Here is a 15,342-nt window from a genome sequence, read left to right on the forward strand (position 1 = left end):
CTAAGGTCTGCTTTTGTTTTACGAGAACAAAACCACTGTCCGCAATTCAAGTATCATGAAAACGTTTAAGGATAATTGATATCTAAGTTTAATTAATTTGGCGGTTTTCTTTCAATGGATGTTTTAAAAAGTTAAAATTTTATCCTACAATACTTCGTCGTTGAAATAAACTTTAAATTTTATCCTACAATAGTGACAACTTGTTCGCATTTTATCATTAACATTATTGCTATTTTTATATTCTTTTAAAAAACACACTCGAAAAAAATAAATTAATAATAAATCCCTATCGATTATGACAGACTCTCAAATTCCACGTATGTGACTATATAAAAATAATTTATATTATTTATTAAAAAATCACCTTCACGGCTTCATCAAGGTAATTAGCACAACAATATAATAGTAGAAAGTTTTCTGTGCCATTGAACCAAACAGAAAAAATAAAGTTGATTTAAAAATGAAAATAAATAAAAATACAATAGGTAGGTACTTTTTATTAAGACTGCTAATCGCATACCTTCATTTATGAAAACCATTATGCACGCGTTTATAGATATACTCACTTTTAACGTTTGCTCATCGCCTGGGGCTTCAATATTATTAAACACGAATTTAGTACTCATACTCATCATGGATTTAAAATGACGTATCGCAAACTTATAATGACGCTGCAAGTGAGTAATTAATGTTTTTGTAAAGTGACACTCTTGCTAAGTGTTTATACGCTCACCTTTTCTTTAACGCTGCTGGCTGGCTGGCTGGAACTGGCCTGGCTTTGGCTTTGGCTTAGGCTTTTACTCTAGGTGACTATCTGACTGGATAAACTAGCCAGCCACACCGTATTGAACTTTGACGTAACACGCAACTTGATTTCACATGCAAACATTTTGAAGTTAACGTAAACGCACCTTTTGCTTTAAGCAGCACGCACATGCACTTCACTGCACACACCACACATCAAGCGCACGCATTAAGATTCAGTTGCAGAATTATGCAGCTTCCGCGTCTATGGATAAGAAACATCTCTAATCGAAGATGTAAATTCTTTTAGACCGCAAGCATTTTAAATTCCTGATTCTCATTCTAAACGGTGGTGTTTACTTGAGAGTAGATTATTTTAAATGTCTTTTTTTCATTTAGGTGAATTTCTGCAGAGCTCTTTTTGGAAAATTCTTTTTAGAAATTCAGTTTAATTTTGGATCCTTGTTGACAGTGGCAGCTTGGCCTAAAATCCACAACAAATAGTGATATTTTTCGCTTGGCATTCAATCTCATGTGAATATTCGACTTTTTTCGATCTCATCGATGAATATAATAAATAACAAGTTCTTGACTGGGATGTTTCTGCACATTTTGACGGAAGGTGAGAAGTTTTTCCGAAGACAATGCTATTTTTGACGCACATGTGTAAGTTGATCGTTTAATAAACCAATGAACTCAAACTTAAAACGGCCACCAACAAGGAACCCCTGGTATTTGTCAGCAGGGAAATGTAGCCAAACAACAGGCACGCAAAGCGGCGCTTCATAAACGGACGAGAGCTGCTCATAAGCTCTATAAGCAGAAGAGGCGAGAGGAACACCGACTTCTCAGAATTAAAAACAGAGGGCATGAGAAGCGTGCGGTCGAAGATGTTTAAAAGCAGGAATGAAGTTCAAAAGTTTTATGAACAGGTGAAACGAAATTCACAGGTACATAAACCCAGAACCGAAGGCTGCAAAGACGAAAGTGGAAACATCATAGTGGAACCGCAGTCAATGCTGAGGATATGGAAGGACTATATACAGGCGACGATGAACCGAATTCCACTGTCAGGCAGGATGATCCATGCAACATAGACGACGAAAGCCAACAATCCTGTCCTCCCGACTTAGACGAAGTAAAGATTGCCATATTTAAGCTGAAGTCTAATAAAGCCTAGCTCTTTAAAGCAGCTGGAGATAAGTTGGTTAGGAGCATGCACCAACTTATCTGTATGATATGGTCGGAAGAAAGCATGCCCTACGAATGGAACCTCAGTATAGTTTGCCCGATCCTGAAAAAAGGAGACCCTCTAAACTGCACCAACTATAGAGGAATCAGTCTACTTAAAAAATCTTCTCTGCCGTAATATGTGAACGTCGAAAGCCCATCGCAAACAACCTGCAAGGTCCTTATCAGTGTGTTTTAGACCAGGAAAGTCCACAGTTTATCAAAAATTCACATTACAGCAGATCCTGGAAAAAACCCAAGAACACCAAATCGAAACCCACCGTCTTTTCATCGATTTCAAGTCCGCAGCATCTATAGGGACGAGCTGTATAGAGCCATGTATAGTTTTGGCATCCCAGCCAAACTCGTCCGTTTGAGCAGGATGAATATGGATGGTTCGCGGTGCTCCATAAAGGTTGGAAACAACTTGTCAAAAAACGATTAAGACAAGGTGATGTCCTGTCATGCGATTTTTTGAACATCGTGCTTGGAAGAATAGTGCAGAGCTCGCACGTCAAAACTAGGGGCACCATCTATCAAAAGTCTATCGAATTACTAGCATATGCTGATGACATTGACATAATCGAAAGAACTCAGCGTGATGTCAATGGGGCTTTTGTGAGTATTGAGGCAGAGGCGGCAAAAATGGGTTTAACGGTTAATGAGGGCAAAACAAAGTACATGCTGTCGTCAAGAAAGGACATACAACACCTACGTCTTGGTCAAAACGTCCCCATCGACAGACGTAATTTTGTGGTAGTCAAGGACTTCGTCCACCTAGGATCCCCTGTAAACGCAGAAAAAAACACCAACGCTGAGATCAAACGCAAAATAACTCTTGCTAACCGCTGTTTCTTTGGACCAGGAAAGCAATTGAGTGGTAAAGTCCTCTCTCGAGAGACCAAAGTGTTGCTATATAAGACCCTTATCATCATCGTCCTGCTATACGGTGCAGAAGCATAGACTATGACAAAAGCAAGTGAAAGCACCTTCGGTCGGTTCGAGAGAAAAGTTCTTCGTGTGATCTACGGTCCCGTATGCATCGAAGGGGAATGGAGGAGAAGATATAACGATGAGCTGTACGGGCTGTACAGCGACATAGACTTAGCCAGAAGGGTAAAAACCCAACGACTAAGATGGCTGGGTCACGTAGAGCGCATGGAAACCAATGCTCCGGCCCGGAATCCTCTACACTTCAAATAGCCTTTTTAGAAAGAATATAATGGTAATTTTACTTCCAGAAATGGTACAGTTTGCATTTTTGAGCTAGAGTAGGGCATGTAGAAAAAAGGTGAAGAATTGTTTCCTCCTCTTTATCATCCATGCTGTTTCTAATAAAGTTGTTTGAGAATACGCTTAGCCGCGTGGCGTGCTTTTCTATTAGAAAGTGCCCGGTTATGACACCGATTATCAAGCGTATATGCGATCTGCTTAGAAATAGCAAGCACCTAAGGGCTCGTGAAATCTAGGGTAGACCAAATGATTTTTATGACCTGACAGGTGGTGAAGTTATTCCACCTAGTGTTTGCCTTCTTCATAGTTTCTTGTATTAGTAATAGTTTACATGTAGCGTAACGTGGTAGAATTGATTGTAGAGTACCATTTTTAAAGCGTTCATTTGACTAAGCAAAGGTGAATTTATTAAATTGGTGTCCTATCTATATGAGAGATGATCGACAGTTATGGATTGTTATAGAGTTTGAAAAGAAAGAGTCCAGAGATTTGATAGTAGCCCTACTATCTGAGAAAATACGGACATCAGATCAGATCACGTTTTCTTTAAGCCAGGACAAGACTACTTTTCTCGCCAAAAGTTCCAACTACAATGATTAGGAAGGCGGAATAAGAGACATAATTTCAATCGTTCAAAGTTTACACCTCCACCAGCCCATGTGTAAAAGTGGATTGACTCGTCTTACAGGAATGCCCTATCTTCCCAGAAAGTATTAAAATAAGACGCAGCTACTTAGCCTCGCCTGAGAGCTTTAAATAAAAAATATCTTTATGATAGGAAGGGTTAAGGTGTTAAGATCCTTTCCTGAAACCGCTTTAGCAACGTAATCCGCATAGGCAATTACTCTAAAACCCTTCGCATCCAAACCAGCTAGGATTTCAATTACCACCAGGTTCCAGAAGAGAGGGGATAGAACAGATGTGTCCACGGTATTAAAAGTGCCTCTGATGTCAAAGAAATTAATCTAGTATTAGATTGTGTCATGTATCAATACTTACCTTTGAATGGATATCAACTAATCTGTCTAAGATCTTAAGAAAAAGTGATGATAGATTTATAGGTCGTAGATCTTTGGGTTGACTCGCGAGCATTATTCTAATTTGTGTGTAAAAATAACTTTCACTTCTCTAAATTACTAGAAATTATGGCAAAATTTTTCGCTTCATATGTTAAGACCAGTCATGCTTAATTCCATAGCTCGTTTAAATGTAAGTTCGATTGATAATGGCTAAACAACAACCACGCGTTATTTAGGTCGGATTTTGATAGGTTTCTTACCAACTTTATGATATTTTACGATTTCTTGTCATAAAGCGCGACATTAAAATTTGCAAAACGCAATATCTTCTTATATGCTTCAAACCTCATGCGTTGAGTAGAAAGTTTTTTACATTTTTTTAAACAACAGAAGCGAATAAACTGCTGCCATACACATATTACAGTTTATAGCTTTCAAAGTATGACAAATTAAAAAATAGACATTCGGGCTTTCAGATTGAGCTTTCGATATTATAACGATCTAAAGAGAGCACAAAGCTTGAGGTACCATTCCATATTGCCTCATAAGAGTCCATTGTTTCTATTCAATAGTCAGCGCGACCGACCGGACCGAACGTGTGAATGTAGTTTAGGTACAAAACTTATTTGCTAGCAGCACAGTTTGCTGTTAATTCTATACTACCAGAGAGCGACTCGTGCAGTTGCAACAGTACTGAAAGACCTTGACATAGACAAATCCGCTGGTCCGGATAGTATACTATTGTATTGAAAAGGTGCTCTTCAAAACTGACAAAACAACTGCTTAAAGTTTTTCATCTTTCCTATTCAGGTCTCTTTCCGACCGGTTGGAAAACAGAATTTATATAGCCTATCCCCATCAAAAAAGGGAAAACCTCCTTCCTTTTCTAACTATAGTCCACTTGCATTTGCGCCCATTCCTTTCAAGGTCATGAAAACCCTGATTAATCATCAGCATCTATACAAACGAAAGCTTCTTAATGATCGGTATGATCGGTATGCCTTTTGTAATAATATATGATTTAATGGTTTATTTAACAAATCTTTATAGCGGTTTGTAGAGAGTAAGATTATTGCACTTCATGTTTCAGAAGCTTTCTAACCGTTAAATACAAATTGTATTAGATGGGTTAAAGTCTGAAACCCATAATTGCTGGTGTTCCACAGGGCTCCCTTTTGTCTCCGACTCTCTTTCTTATATTCATAAACGATTTCTTGTCTGCCAATTCTAATCAATTAATCTGTTTCGCTGACAACAATATCCTCAGCTTTTCACGTTCGTTTTTAGATTCTGATCCTTTTCCCTTATATGTGGAATTTGAACGGTAGTGTATAATTAGCTCGTTTAGTTCCCATTTCAACAGCATTGTATAATGGGGAATTATTAACAAAGTAGAACGTAATGCTTTAAAAACTAAATGATGTGTCGCTTAATCGTAACTTACCTTCGATGCAGCTGTTCATGAGTAGCGGATCAATGAAATTGATTAACCTTTAGATTTAGGTTTGTGAATCACAGATCTCTTACCTACAAAAATCGGATATTGCCTACTAGCGTATTCGCCAGATTAACAATAAAATTAATGATTCCTAAAAATAGTAATCATAAAATTTGTCCTTACATAAAATTGACATTTTTGAAAGATTTTTATTATTGTTTTAAAGTTGTAGTTCTTCGTGCGTCTCCCATATTTAAGTGCAATCTTGCCGTATGTGTACAGTATATTAAAATCCATCACATTTAATAAAAGTACACGAATCCTGTGTTGTTATCACTTCTCTCAACATTGGGCATTGCTCTAGAAAATGTATGATATCCTCCCTTCAGTTACAAAGATCACATAAGACTGGTAGACTTCCAAGTACAGATCTGCTAGCTCGTGCCATTCCTCAAAACATTAATTTCTATTACGTAGCATATGCGTTGCGATCCTTTTATAAAGACGTTGTTCATCCGGCATGTGCATAATACAATTAATATAATCGATTTGAAGTTTCCAACATTATCATACAGTTTGGCGGAAGATAAAAAGTTCTTTTGATGGAGAACCTTAAAAGTTTTTCAACTGCTTCGTTTTCTTTCTCTCACCATGTTTGTGCAGCATAGAAGATAAAAGAATGGATAATGGCTTTAAAAACGTGATACTTGTAGCGGTGGCCTATTTTGCTGTTATTGAAGCAATTTTTCAAAGTGTCAGTACTCCAAGCCACTTAAACAGGTTTTCCATCATAAAACCATTTCTCGTTCGCACTTGTTCTTCCACCTCCCTTCTTTAGTATCATGACTTTGGATTTGTCCAGATTTGCCACAAGGTAATATTATTTTAACTAATTGTTGTCTGAGCCGAAATTTATATTGATGTAGGTGTAGATCCAAATGCAAAATACGCAATAATGCGCCGTAGACAATCCCATTTCCTGAGAAAGACGAGGAATCAACCCATTCGCGTCTTCGGTAACACTTCTTCTTACAACAGCGATATTTTCAGTGGTACGAGCGAAACAATGTATGCGTGTTGCATACATTTTCGTAAATGTCAGACTTTCAACTGAAAAAAAAAATGGTTTAACAACTTAGTTTGACAATACAATTTAAAACCTAAATTAATAATTTCTATATTGAATTTAATTTTATTGAAGAAAATCCAAAACGAATTTTAAGTGATCTCATAATAGCAGTTTTGTAAATGTCCAAAAACACACCTCTTGAAATTCACCTTTTTCTGCAGTCACTTGAATTGCAGTATGCAATTGCACTGAACCCATCATATGACCGTCTGGCTCGAGTTTGCATTAACCGATGTTTTGAAATACTGCAACATAGGTTAGGCACTAACCACTAACCATGTGTCCAAAGTCTAACGAAACTAATGGCTCAAACGTGGGTATATACAAAACAGGTACCTTACCCGCTCGTAAGTTTGTTGGCTGATTTCGTACGTGCTACAGATATTCCAGTTTTGCTTACAGCTTACGTTGAAATTACGTATACTATGGGATACTTTTATTTTAAAATTTATTTAAATCCAATACCAAATGCATAGTTCTTGAAACAGCTTAGGAGAATGAGTATATGAATGAGAGGTAGGTATGGAATGAAGGTAAGGTATGCGTCTTAGGTATTTTTTGTGTCTTGTCTTATATTTGTTGGTTTTTGTTTATCCGTTAAGTTGTTGGAATTTCGCTCATGTTTCAGCCGTGTGTCGATGTCGATCGTAGTCGTCTGCGCCGCGGCGGCGTCTTCATCGTCGTCGTCGTCGTTGTTGCCGCCGTGGTAGATACACAAAACGCGACACAAAAGTTGACAGTTTTGTATCGATTCAACCACGTTCGCGGCGGCGGTGGTGGTGTGGTAAGTCTAAGTATTCTTTGGTGATGATGTCTCTTGCAGACAATCCGGCTTGAGCTTGATTCAAGATCAAGTGCGAATGCGGCTCAGTGGCGTTTTAAACTTCCGCTGGTAATGTTGAGAGTTCTTTTTGCCGATACTTACGATAGTTTGAGCTCGAATTTTTTACAAATTAAATTTCGGTATCGTTCAATAAATTTAATAAGTTCATAAAACAAGCGTTTTGTTAAGTGCAATGTTAGGTTTGTGATATTTTATTTTTATTTCGGTTTATTGTGATTTTAAAAAAAGCCAAAAATAATAAATAATAAATTCAAAAGAAAATAAGTGCTATTTCTGCCACCAACATGTGTCAATGTGTTTATTTATTTATTTTGATGTTATCATCGAGTTTAATTATTGGATTAAGTTTAAGTGAACAACAAACAAATGGGAATAATGTTCGAGGGAACTTTGAGGCGTATCCTCAATTAAAAGGAGGAGAACAACCAAGGATGCCAAATCCGATAAAGAATTTCTTTGGATTATTTAATAGAAATTCAAATAGACAACCGATTTCTGACAATTTTGAAAATGTCTGCCAATGCAGTAAGTTTTCTAATTTTTTTGGAGTTATTTTAAAATTCAAATCAGTTTTACATAATTCTTTAAAAAAAAGTGGTATCGCGGTTAAAAAAAAGTATTTTAAGGCTCCGAGTTTTTAGATTTGATAACTTCACCTTCAATATAATCTCAGGAAGTAGCGTGAGAAAAAAAGGTTGAAAATTTTGTGAATTTTTGTTTACTCTACGGGCTTGAATAAAGCCATTATCGATTCATAACAGCTTTAAAAAATGATAGTAGGTACCATAAATAAAAAGAATTACAAATAAAAGTCCGTGAAATTTCAAAGAAAAGATAAGTTGCTTTGAAAATTTGTTTAACTTTCAACGCTACTTCCGGAAATAGCTTAAAGAATGTCGTTCAGTTTTTTTTTTGTTTGTCTCAAAACTTTAAACTCATAGTTCAAAGTGCTTTCTTTTAAATAGAACTATTTTGCCCTGAAACAGCAACTTTTGAAAAATCACTTAAAATTTCATTAACATAATTCGTCTATAAATGACTTAAACTATTTTATATTCTCTAATAACAAATTTCTTTATTACACTTTCTCTCGAAAAGAAATCGAATTTTATAAAATAGTGAACAAATTTGATTTCCTTAAAATCGTTTTTAACAAGGCAATCAAATGTTTTGAAGGAAAAGTTACTAAAAAGCCTTCATTAAACAATAGAAAATTCCATTCGGATCGATTTTTAACCAAGTTGCAAATGTTGTATTGATAAACTCTCACAAAAAAGAACAAGATCATTTCTCTAGAATATTGTCCCCAATCAATCCTGACTTTCCTGGAGTACTATTCATTCACAATTAAAATTGTTACAAATCATAAGACACATTAATCTTCAAATAGGCAACCCTTTTTTCCTCAATTGCGTCATTTTAAAAAAAAAGTCGCTGGGATGTGACCTACACTGATAACTTACAATTCTTGCCAGATTATCGATATTTCAGTCGAAAACCATTTCATATCAGTTTTTCAGTATTTAGCTGGTTTTTAGGTTTTCGTTTTCTACAAAAAAAGTTGTTAACTGGATTTTCAATATCAGTTTTTATTCCCGAGATATTTCAGTCGAAAACCAATTTTTACCAATTTCAGTATCATTTTTTTAAAGTTTTTATTTATGAAAGGTACACTACGCTAGAGTTATGTTAACAATATTTTTTGGGGGATGAAGTTCATACCTTCATATATTCTCGACATATTTGAGTCGAAAATCAGTTGTTACCAACTTTTAGCATTGTTTTTCTTATGTTTTTATTTCTTGTAAGTAATCTGTCACTTAAAATTTCCTAAAAATTAATTTTGAGGTAATATAAGTTTTTTGTTCACGAAATATTCGAGGTGACAAATTTTTTGATACTTTTAAATCAACAAACAATTAGTTTTGCGTCCCAACGTGTGAAATGAAATTTTTTGTATCTTAAGATTAAAAAATAAAAACCTACAAAATTGAATACTTGAATACCTTTTTTTAAAAATAAAGTCATTAGCTTCAAAATAATTTAATTTTATACAAAATATAGTTTGTATGATTATACAACAATCAGTTCTTTTTTTTATAAAAATTAAAATATACAAGAACTAGTACGAAAAACAGGTAACAATTGGTTTTCAACTAAATATCTCGTTTATAAAAATTGATCTTGAAATCAAACTACTTCATCGTATACAAAATGTTGTTGATAATTTTAAGTTAATGCTTTTATACAAATTCAACAGACCATTTTAAATATAAAAAAAAAAACAACAAACAAATGATAAGAAATGGTTTTCGACTTAAGTGTCAGGAAACAAAGAAAAATATTGACCTCAAATTATTTATTTCACACAAAAAATGGCTATGAACGATAGACAGGATGGGCAATTATCAGTGTGGGGTGCACCCTAGCCTCTCTTTTAAAATGTCTATAATTAGAAAAAACAGCCAATACATTTTTTACTTGCGACTTATAGGAACTATAAAGCAAGTTTTGCATTCGTACGAAATTTCAAACTCGAAATTTTAATCAAACATTATATTACGATGGTAGATGGTCCCCTGATTCCTTCCGGCTGTCTGTCTGCCCTCTACCCTACAGCCCATACCATTGGGTCGATAGACTTCAAATTTCTAAACTAAGGTTGTGAGCCGATTCGCGTAAGGCGTTTTTTTAATGATTTTTAAAATTTAGAATAACTTTATCCCCCATACAAATTGATTGGTCAGAAATAAAAGAAATTAAATTTTATCAAAAACGAAGCGATAAATATTTTTCTATTGCTGCAGAAGAGTACCCCCAATAGAACCGGTATTCCGTTGTTAAGTCTGCTCAAGAACTAATGAACCGAATTCAATAATTTTTTCCAGTTCTTACACTGTCTCAATAACACTTGATGATCAAAAATGTCACTATAGTTATGTTTGATTTAAGAAAAAATAATTAAAAATTGTTTTTTTTTCGAAATAACTATAGCTTGAAATGTGTCTTAATTTTTTACGAAATCAAAATGTAAAACTTAATAAATGCGTACTAAAAATATTTTTCAACTTAATTTGAAAAATTTTGTGTATTACAAAATTAATTTAAACAAAAATCACTCAAGTGATTATCAAATAAGAAAGAGGCTGTGGTGCGACCCACACTGATAACTTCCCATCCCGTCTCTATTGGTTCTTGAGACATATGGACGACGAAAAAAGCTTCCCGAACGTACGGACCTACGAACAAACGTCCACACAAACGCACAGACATCTCTCTAAAAATATTTTATTTAGATTCTAGGGACCTTGAAACGTCGAGAAATGTCAAATTTTTTAATTCGGCAAATCGCACTGTAATCGTAATTGTAATAATTACTTCCGATTTGAAGTTAAAAGTTTAAGTTATTTTGAGAAATCAAATGACGTTAGAGTTTCTAACAACAAAATATTTTTGTGGCAAAGGCGGAACCAAGGAGGGGTCCTAGTGGTCATGACCCCCACCGCCCTGAAAGATTATTTTGTTTTAATTTTCGTTGGAATTTCCCTGCAATCGTATTGTGTTAACGGATATAACTTTACTTTTTGTTGCTAAAATGTCTGCTTTTAACTCAGGACTGGACCAAGAATTGAAAATCAAAACCTACTCCAACCGCTCAGCACAAATTAATCAATTTTCGACCAATTAACGATCCAGGGAGGGTCAAATGAGCCATAAAGCTTATAAAGTTTAGTTATATAAGTAAAGATTGTATCTTTAGATTTGTAAGTAATTAAACGATAATCACCAAAAAGCGGTTTGCTTTCTAAAACAACTAAAATCTTTGTTTTCTCACGAATAGGGAATTAGAAAAATCTATAGTTATGATTTAAATTTTTTTCATAAAATCTTTTCTGAGAGAAAGAGCAAACATTCAGGTCTTAAAAAGTAACCTTGAATAAAAGATCGTCAGTTTGATACTAAGTTGCTTTTAAATTGCTGAATCTCGTCTTCAATTCCTTCTTATTTTATTTTGGCGCACATAAATAGTGTAAGACTTTCTTAAAGTACAATACAAATGAGAAGTTTTTCAATTGGCGCTGGTAGATTTTGGCGCATCTGTTAAATCTTTTGTTTATTATTCAGTTGCTTATGCCAATACAGCAGTCCAGAACTCGAGGCAGTCTATTATTCGCCGTGCACAAAACCACGGCCTATCACGGACTTCAACTTGGCGAATTTTGAGTCGGGACTTGGGCCTAATCCCGTTCAAGATCCAACTGACCCAAGAGCTCAAAGTTCATGACCATAAACAACGCCGTTTGTTCGATGACTGGGCTTCGAATCGTTTGGAAGAGGACCCCAACTTTGCCCGAAAAATCATATTTAGTAACGAGTTGTATTTTGGCCTTTAAGGTCATAATATGTTTGGACAATAGTGTTCTAAAATAATCTTATAACTAAAGTTGTTGCTTTACCCTTTGAAATATGTAAATGTAAAGCTAAGATACACATTATGTTATTTAGAGCAAATTAAAGAACATTTTTAAGCGTTGCTCAAAAACTCATCTTTATGTTAAGTTTGATGTGTGACTCTCCCCTGATTGAAAGTCTGTCTAGTCTAGTTTTGGGGATACATTTTTAAATCTTAAAATACAGGCAATATTTTAAAAGAGACTTTTTGTTTTAAACAAGTTCGTGCGGCCCAGTCGTGCATTTTATTTGTAAGTATTTTCTTCATCTTTTGATGTTAGTATCTGTAACTTGATATCTTTCTTAAGCCTATATCTATAATGGTTCTTGAGATATCCCGAACATAAGGATTAAGAAACCTTGGTGCAAAATTTGTAAACAATTTAAAGTAGCCATTGCCTGATTTTAACTTGAGCAACCTTGAAGCGTTAAGAAATTTAAGAATGTTCAATGTGATTAATTGAACCGATTAAAATAACTTACTGTGCGAAAGTATACAATTAATCGTTTATCTGCACAGATCTATTTCTCAAAAATGACTTTTTTATCATTGGATCTAAACAGTTGTGAATATTTTTCTAAAAAATTGTAACTGAATTCAAACGAAATTCTTACTTAGAGGTATGAATAAGCTTGATTTAAAAAGAAGGTATTTTGTTTAATACTGTGGCAAACATTATTCTTAGAAACATTTGATATCTGTTCTTTTGTTTAAAAAGGCACGAAAAAATAAAATGATAAAATATACTTTTAAAAATCTTTACGATAGCTGCAGAACATTTGTTTTTAACTATGAAAAAAAAGCTTTCTTTATTTATATTATTATATTTTTTTATAATTTATTTATAAACTGCCAAGATTCAAACCATCATTATCGTTAAAATGCCTTCTACAAAATTTCTTTAGACTTTTTTTTTCTGCGGAATTGCTTTTATTGATTTAATATTCAAACCACTAATAGCAGACATTTGTATATGTACCTATTTAATTCTGCAGAATTTGTAAATTGCCTTACTTTTGACACCTTTCAATTTGAACTGGTTAAATTTATTTTGAGACGTGTTGTGTGATTTTATTCAAAAAGCAAGTGGTAACAAATTAAATAATTGACAGTCAATAAAGTTATCTCGTGACTTATTTACAATCTTGGACATTATTCAGTGAAAGCAGGTTATTTTTTTTTTGTTTTATGTCGTAGGAAATTTAAGTAAATTTATGATTACGTATGGAGATAGTGTTTAAATGTTCAAATTTATTTTGACAGTAGTTAAGGTGCAGTGTTTCAAAACAACAAAAAACACACTAATATATTATTGGTGGCGACTAGTATTTGCAAGGCTTGAAAGTGTTTAAAAAAAATAGTGGTAGATTAATTGCGATTGGATTCAAAATTAAATAGAAGGTAATACAATTTTAAAAACTTGAGAAACCAAGGTTCAAAACGAATTTTTAGGTTAATAATATTGATACACATTAATTAAACAACACCTTAATCGCCTTTTAGAGCAATTTTTATTTGTACACTTTTTGTTAAAAAAGTACCAAAATTATTTAATTAATATTAAGAATTCATGCCTATTAAAACAATGTTGTTAAAAAAATATGCGGGTGCTATCTTCTCAATGGTGCCCTTGGAAGCTATAGACACCAGAAACAAATTTACATCTCTCAACAAATATTTTATGAATTTATTTAAACGAAATATTATTTTAGTTAGGAGGTATTATATATGGTGATAAGATATCAGAACAAGAACACTTTTTTGGTTAGCATATTTGATTGTATTGTTTGCAACTTTGAATCGGTCCAATTGTTTTACTATTTCGTTTTCAAGTTTTTTATTTTAGGATCGTGTTTATTATGTTTTATACACTCGATGGATTTGTTCGTAGAGTTGTGTCAACACTATAAAACCATTTTAATACTCCAGATGAACTCTGATACTTTGATAATTGTATAATAATTGTTGTTTGCTAATTCAATTTACTTGTGTGTTTTTCCAATGAACGCGTTATGAATTTTTTTTAATTCGCAAGCGTTAAGAGCTTCGGCAACACACCACACGCGCCGCCTACCAAAAAAACTTTCAAAAATTGGTATTATATAAGTTGGTCTTATTTTTCAAAATAATTTGCCATTATCTTACTTTACCCATAGGAAGTTATTGTAATGGGTCCGATTTGTCAAATTGAAAATGTTGACATTTCTCGACGTTTCAAGGTCACTAGAGTCAAAATAAAAGATTTTTAGAAAGATGTCTGTGCGTGCGTGTGTACGTACTTTCGTACGTCTGTACGTTCGCGACGTTTTTTTCGTCCTCCATAGCTCAAGAACCCAAAAAGATATCGACTTCAAACAAATTTTGTTATACAGATAATAAGGCAGAAATATGCAGAAAGGGCTCTCAAGAAAATTGCGTGGATTGAAAATTTTGGTTAACCCTAAAAAACCAAAACCAAAAAACCTCAAAAAAAAAAATGTGTCACCTCCTAAATGTTACAACTAAAATATGATTTTACTTCCAAAACAATTTTGTGCAACGAAGAATAATGTTATTGACATTTGATAAAATTTTGAGAATAATCGAATTGATAGTTTTTTTTATAAAAAATAAAAATAAAAAAAAAAAACATTACTCACAGTTGGTAAAAATTGAATATCGATTCAAATATCTTTTCATAAACTTGAAATTTAGGCTTCAAACTTATTTTATCTTACACGAAATATTGTTTTCAACATTCTGAAAAATGTTGTGAAAAATCGAATTGACAGTTTTTTTTACAAAAAATAAGAATCTGAACAAAAAAATTAATGAAATTTTGGTAAAAAGACTCAAATATCTTTTCAAAACTTTGAAATATTGGCTTTAATTTACTTCTATGGTTCAAAAAATCTTGTTGTCCACTTTCAGTAAAATTTTGAAAAAAATCAAATTGATAGTTTTTTTTACAAAAAATAAAAAACCGAAAAAAAATTAACAAAAGTTGGTAAAAAATGATTTTCGACTCAAATATCTTTTCAAAAATTTGAGATAATAGCTTCTAACTAATTTTTACTTATACAAAATATTGTTTTCAACATTTGGACAAATTTTGAGAAAAATCGAATTGGGATTTTTTTTACAAAATATAAAACTCTAAGAAAAAAACAATACTAAGACTTGGTAAAAATTTTCTTTCGACTCAAATAGCTTCTCAAAAATTAAAAATATTTGCTCCAAACTTATTTTATTCCACATAACATATTGTTTTCG

At 33.4% G+C, this 15,342-nt stretch overlaps 1 protein-coding gene and 1 long non-coding RNA gene across 2 annotated transcripts in view; one reads left to right on the forward strand and one right to left on the reverse strand.

Moving 5' to 3' along the window:
- Window positions 1-471: 471 nt before the first annotated feature.
- On the reverse strand, window positions 472-795 carry LOC129943187 (uncharacterized). Its single transcript, XR_008781181.1, has 2 exons — window positions 734-795; window positions 472-671 (listed from the first exon to the last, which is right to left on the reverse strand). It is a non-coding gene; the product is annotated as an uncharacterized LOC129943187 (long non-coding RNA).
- A 6,655-nt stretch (window positions 796-7,450) lies between these two features.
- Window positions 7,451-15,342, forward strand: part of LOC129943185 (venom protease-like) — a 40,126-nt gene continuing 32,234 nt past the window's right edge. Inside the window, exon 1 of the mRNA XM_056052466.1 lies at window positions 7,451-8,162. Within this exon, the coding sequence (XP_055908441.1) occupies window positions 7,922-8,162 (241 nt within the window). The 5' untranslated portion in view covers window positions 7,451-7,921. The remainder of the gene's footprint in view (window positions 8,163-15,342) is intronic.

The sequence above is a fragment of the Eupeodes corollae genome, chromosome 1 (genome assembly GCF_945859685.1).
Source record: "Eupeodes corollae chromosome 1, idEupCoro1.1, whole genome shotgun sequence".
In the NCBI taxonomy this organism is placed as follows: Eukaryota; Metazoa; Arthropoda; class Insecta; order Diptera; family Syrphidae; genus Eupeodes; species Eupeodes corollae.